The 6,575-nt window shown below is 47.7% G+C and overlaps 1 protein-coding gene across 1 annotated transcript in view; it reads left to right on the plus strand.

Moving 5' to 3' along the window:
- Positions 1 to 3,250, plus strand: part of GRIK3 (glutamate ionotropic receptor kainate type subunit 3) — a 129,165-nt gene extending 125,915 nt beyond the window's left edge. Inside the window, exon 16 of the mRNA XM_058040108.1 lies at positions 7 to 3,250. Coding sequence (XP_057896091.1) covers positions 7 to 525 — 519 coding nt within the window. The 3' untranslated portion in view covers positions 526 to 3,250. The remainder of the gene's footprint in view (positions 1 to 6) is intronic.
- The last annotated feature ends 3,325 nt before the right edge of the window (positions 3,251 to 6,575 follow it).

Consider the following 6,575-nt stretch of genomic DNA (forward strand, 5'->3'; position numbering starts at 1 on the left):
CTCCAGGCCTCATGGAGTCCAACCACCACCCAGGAGTCTGATGTTTACACACTGCAAACAGGCGGAGGTGAAGCAGAATTGAGCCAACCCCGAGCGGGTGAGGAGGAGCCGCGAGCGTGGCTCCATCAGCACGGCAATAAACAGGAACACTCGGTCAGGTGTGAGCACCTGGCCCACACCGACACACACAGCACATTTTTGGAATGGGAGAGGCATCTGGGAAGCCCCAGGATGGGGGAGGCTGTGCTTGCCCCAGAGCAGCTGGCAGTGGCCCTCACCTCGCGGCTGTGCTGGCCGCAGCCCCCCGGAGCAGGACAGCCACGTGGCAGCAGCGTGGTGGCACAAGGTGACACAAGTTCCTCAGCAGATCCAGGGCAGCTGGCTGGGAAGGGGAAGGTGAGCCTGAAATGTACCCAAGCTCTGGGCCAGGGAGGGCACGGCGTGGCATGCACAGGACATCCTGCACCTCCGAGTGACAGCACCCACGCTCCCCGAGCCAAGCTGCAGCCCAGGGTGACACCGTGATCTCCGGGTCCTCAGCTCTGTCTCTGCTCTTCCTGCAAAGCTCAGTCTCTCCTGCAGAGAAGCATAGGAAGCAACCATGTCCACAGGCTCCAGCAGCAGGAGCAGGAGGAGAGCTGCTTCCAAGAGCCAAAAGTACGGATTTCCATGAAATTCAGCAGTGCTGAACTGCAGCTCCACACTGGGAGGGACTGTGGGTCTGGTTGAGGACTAAAAGCTCTTCATGGCATCAAGGACCTGAAAGATGAATCTCAGCCAGAGCTGACCTGGGAGAAGCAGAGCCAAGCCTGGGATCCCTCCTGCTCTGACCACGAACTGCCACCCCTCAGGCAGCCTCTCCATGGGATTTAAGCAAACACACACTAAAATGTTTTTAGGAAATCTTCCATGAATTGACTTCTTATTTTCAGGTTGCTTAACCCAGAAGGTTGGTCCTGCAGATGAATTTAGGCAGAATTACCAAAGACCCCTCTGTTGACCTAAGGTAACACTCGAGTTACTTCCCTCAGCTCCATCCCTGCCAGGGACCTGGCAGCCAGTGGGATTCATTCAAAAAATCAAACGAATGGAAATTCCTCTGCCCACCATAACCCAGGATGTCACCCATGTGATGCAAAGGTGCTTAAAGGCTCTGGTTTAACCACTGGTGGTGTAGAAAACAGCAACACCCTTCCCCTGCAGGGGTAAGAGGGACAGAGACCCTGCAGGACCCCACCTGTATGGAGGACAGGGATGGAGCAGTACCCAAGCCCTGGCTCAGAGGGTGCTGAGACCACCACAGCCCTCCTGAGCTGCACAGCCATTCTGGAAAGTTTATCCTTGCCCAAAGGAACAAACCTGACTGATTTTGGATTTTTCCCCACCTCTCCATGCTCAGTTGGAAAGGTTGTCTCCAGCTGAGCAGAATTAGCAGATCAGCTCAAGGGGGAAGAGCTGCTCCCCCACCCCACCATAGAACACAGTTTGTCCTTATTTTGCTTCTTCCATGATGTAAAGAAACAACAGAGTGACCCCAAGAAAAGCCAGGTGATTTGTCATATTTTGACTCAAGTAAAGATATGCAAAGATTTTACATTCATTTTCACCTTTTCACAAAAACCATGAAAAATTAGGGATGAAAGTTGCCAATTGCAGATTCTTACTAGTTTGCTGCACAAATACCTTGAGCAGAGGACAAGCTGAAGTGTGGGGCAGCTTCCCAAAGCTAATGACATGCTTTCTGTATTCCTTTGCAAATCCTTAGGCTTCTTAGAGCAGTAGATTTTATGTTTTCCTTGCGGATTTCTAAGCTCTAAAAAAAAAAAGCAGAGATGCAAACAAAGCCTGAAACTGGCTTTAAATGTCCAGAGAGTAAAATACCACAGAAATCAGCATTCGTTTTTCTTCTTGGCAGATTTTTTAATAAATAAATAAATATTGCTAACGCCACAAACCCCATTTATTTATTGACACCAGCCTGATTTGATTTTACTCACAAATGTAACAGGTGAGCATCTGGAATTACTGGTGTGCAAACCCTTTTCCTCCCATCCCCACACCCCTAAATCAGCCACGAACTGCAGCCAAATTCCCGCATCTACACCACGGCTTTGTGCTGATCTCTTGGAACGCTTGACATCCAACAAGGGAATGTTCTGCAGCACCCAAAAAACGCAGAGGGACCCCAGGCTGGTGCAGAGCCTTGCCCCTGGCCCCGCTCACTGTGACCCGAGGGGAAATGCAGGATGTCAGCCCCAGCCTTCCTGTGGGATCAGGGGCAGCTGAGCCAGGAGAGCTCCCGCAGCCTCCCCGTGTGCTCCAAAGCCATTTGTGCTCATGCCAGAGGAGGAGCAGCCAGCCCAGGGCCTCGCAGCCACGTCCTTGGAGGCTTGGGAAGGGACAGAGCCGATGGCAAAGCCTCAAAGCCTTCTGTGAGCGCATCCGTGACTGGCGACAACTCAGTCTGGAATCATCTGACTTCCAATGCTGTTCCTTCCTTCGCTTAGAAAACTGAGCAGAAATACAGAAAAAGCAGGTTTGGGTTATTAAACTGTATCTAAACTGTCGTCACCTCGGCTCACCATCCCCTTATCACTTGCTTTTTCCCTCCAACTCTCCTGTGAGACAGAGCAGGGACAGCCAGCAGCTTCCCCGGGGTGGGATTTCTGTTTGGAGTCAACCAACAGCACGTGCCAGGTCTGGTGTGGTGGGGACAGACCCACAGACAGATGGAATATGCAAAGGGGAGCCAGCTCTGGGCACCCACTGCTCCACCTGGGTGCCAGCACAGAGGCTCTCCAGGAAGGTGACAGCAAAGGGACATTGTTGGTCCTGGTGGCTTCACCCCAGCATCCAGCTCGGGGCTGGCAGGGCAGGGGCATCCCCAGGCATTGGCATCATGAGCCCTCTGCTCTGTACCTGACTTAGACATGTTTCTCAAAAAAAAAAGAAAAAAAAAAGAAAATAAAAATTAAAAAAAAAAATACACAGAAAAGAGTGGGAAAAAGGAAAAATATTCTCCGTGACATTCAGGGGATTTTCCTTTGTGGACATGCAGAATTTCTATGAATATAGTTTTTTGTAAACATTTTGTAACAATTTTGGTTTCATAGTAACTGTGTTACTTGCTGATCATTCTAGGCCGATGTAAATACAATTTCCAAAAAATAAAAAAAAAAAAAGAAAAAATTCTGATTATTTTCCTTTTTAAGACACTGTGATATATCAAAGTGCACAGTTTGCTGTATGAGGTAATATGGTTTTAAATTTTAAATAAATAATTTCTAGAAAATAATGAAGTTTGTGCCTTCTTTCTTGCTCAGATTCTGTCCCAAACTCCCACTGTTTAACAACATCCCAACTTTATCAGCCAGTGATCATAAAACCAGTTCCCACCTGGACCCAAACACCTGGGAAATGCTGTGGGTGCTGCTCACCAAGGGGGTTGTGGCACATTTGAGGCAGTGATGATGGTCTGAGGAGAGGAAGGGAAGGTCCCAGTTTTGGCCAGAGGGAGGGAAGAGACAACGAGGCTCAGACAGGGCAGTTCTCCCTGCCCTCACAGCTTGGTATCAGACAGGTAATTAAACCTGGATATTCCATTAGAGCCATCCATCCACAGGAGCTCTCTCTGCTGTGCTCTGCCTGCAGGCTGCCTCAGCTTTCATCACAGACAGGTGCAGGAGCCCCAGCGAGGCCTCCAGGTTCATAAAGGCTCTGTTTGCCTCTCCCCTCCCATGTAAGTCAAAAATCTTATTAGCCCCATAAAAGCTGAGAGCACCCTGAAGGCCAGTGTTTATTAGTCTGAATCTTTATGGCTCTGCTTTGTTATATCCAGGCAGGGAGGAAACATCTGTGGTTCCTGGGATGGGAGCAGTGAGTGCAGCTGGAGCTGCGCCCTTTCTACAGAGATAAAACAAACCCCAAAAAGTGCAGGCACAGCCCCAGGGGTGGCTCTGGGCTTCAGTGGCACAGCCCACTCTGCACACTGAGAAATAAAGACAACTCCTTCTCTTTTTTAAAGTATTTTTAAGGGTCACCCTCAAAAATCTTTCACATCTCTATTCGCCTGAGCCCCCAGAAAAGCAAAGCTTTGAGGCTGGTGCTGAGGGGGATCAGCAGAGCCAAGCCCAGCCTCACTTTTATGCTCTGAACCCTGATCAATATGCAAAGAACACAGCGGAAAAAGAAGAAGGGAAAAAGGTAAAAGCCACGGATGCCTTTGCAAAGCTGCTTCTGTATCACTTGAGAGGCTGTGAAAAACGCCAATCACCTGTTTTTAAAATTTTAAAAGTTTAATAGTAATAAAATGGTTATAAAAATAGTAATATAATTAGAGTAATAATAATTTGGACCATTTGAATTAAGATAATATGAGACAATAGAAACAAAGAGCTATGGACAGTCCTGGTACCTTTTTCTGGGCAGCACGAGCCTGAAAAAGAACACCCGTTAACAGAGGATTAACCCTTAAAAGCGTGTTGCATATTCATACATTTCATACAAGATGCATAAATTCCATTCAAACACAGGATTCTGTCTGGGCAGTGTCAACTTCTTCCTCCGGATCCTAACAGCGCCTTCGAGGTGGGAAGAAGTTCGTTTCTTCTAATAAGAGGGCAATAAATTCTTTTACTCTGAAAGATTTCGGTGTCCTGTGGCTGCTATCTCTCTGCGAGTCCTTTCTTTAAAGAAAAGTATCTTACATAGCATCGTTTCTATTTTAACAATTATTATAACCTAAAACTATATTTAACACATTCCTTAAGAGAAGAATTAATACAGCATTACTTTCTAACACAACACATATAGTGTTCATTTTAATATTTCTGAAAAGCCAATCATAAAATACATGCATTTTTCACGGAGAACCTTCTCAGGGAATGAATTCCCTTCCCTCGTGTGGAGGGAATGGGAGCTCCCAGCTGCGGGGACAGCAGGGGACAGCAGGGCCAGCAGGGGCTGACCCCGCATGACAAACCTCCGGCTGCGCCAGGAACACCAGGAATTGTCAACATAAATCGTTATCAGCATTAACGGCAGGCAGCAATTAACCTTGTCAGTCAGCAGCTCACCCTTTAGTGCCTGTGACCCACCGCCTGCGAGCTGCCAATCACCTCCCGATGAATAATGAATGAGACAACAGATTTCACTCATAAAACAGCAGTTCCCTTTCCCTTGAAGCATCAATTAATCCCTCTGGGCAAAATATGGAGAAAATCAGGGAATGGTGAGTGGTGTCTGCCCACCCTCCCACCACCCAGCCATGCACCTTCAGACGTTTTAGATTGTCAGCTCAGCAGAGAATAATTTTTAACCTGGATTTCTTCCAGCAAAATCCCATTTCAAAGCAGTAATTGTACATCTGTGAGCAGGTGTTTTGCTGACCCTGGGTGTCAGTGCTCTGATCCATCCCTGTGCCCTCTCACAGGCAGCTGACATGGGCCACCACGACCCCTCTGCGCCCTCTTGCTCTCTGTGAGCACCAATTCCTTCCTTCTCCCCCAACCAGACAAAATCTCTGCCACTCAGGCAAGTTTGGATCTGAATGTTTTCACAGGTAAATTACACTTAATTTCCTTAATGGAAATTTGGGGATGGAATAGAGCTAATGATGGCAGCAGGAAATCCATTGTCTCCTCTAGTGCCTGCCAGAGTGGGTTGGGCAGGACAGTCCCTGCTTGGTATAAAAACTGTGTTTGCATCACTATCACAAAGCTCAAACAACCATAGAAATGGGGAGCAGCACCTGCATATAATAACTTTCCATTTAATAACACTCTTGTCTGTCCAGCACCAAGGTCTTCCTGAGATTTTCACAAATGGCATTATCTCATCCCAGCCCAGCTTACAGAGAATGACAGGTTGATCCCAGCTCATGCCACCTCCATCTCTGGCTCCACAGATGAGAAACTGAAGTGACTTGCAGCACAACCATGTTAGGAAAATTAATCCACAAACAGCAGAGGTTTATGGCCAAAAAGGAGACAGAGGAGTCCTGGAACTTTATTCCAATCAAGGGAGAGGCCATGGGGCATTCCCCTGGAGTGTCTCCCATTTTTAGAGGACACAGCCTCCTTTTTATCCCAATTTCCCAGCTGCATTTCCCTTCTCTCTTTCCCCATTTCTGAGGTACTTGAGAGGTTCAGACTTCCCAGAACACCTGATCCCAAGGATTCCCCTCTAATGTACAACCCTCCCTTTTTAATTTTTAATTCTTATGGAATTTAGGGGTTTTTCTTCCCCACTATTTCTTTCATCTCTCAATGTCTAATTTCGTGTAGCAGCAAACCTGCAGTTTATTTGTAAAAGCAAATATCTTTTTCCATTCATACCAATCAGTGGAATCCTTCCCATTGTTTCCTTTATCTCCCAATGCTGGTTTTACCTACCAGCAGACCCAGAGCTGGTTTCTAAAGACAAATCCACTATTCCTGTCAGGACTGTGCTGGGAAAACCCCAGGGATGCAGGGGGGACAGGGACAGCGACAGGGACAGGCTCTGCACACCCCAGGATTGCTCCTCTGCCACAGCTGGACAGCACCAGCAGCTGCGCAACATAGCCCTGGCTTTCC

Source organism: Melospiza georgiana, chromosome 24, assembly GCF_028018845.1.
Source record: "Melospiza georgiana isolate bMelGeo1 chromosome 24, bMelGeo1.pri, whole genome shotgun sequence".
In the NCBI taxonomy this organism is placed as follows: Eukaryota; Metazoa; Chordata; class Aves; order Passeriformes; family Passerellidae; genus Melospiza; species Melospiza georgiana.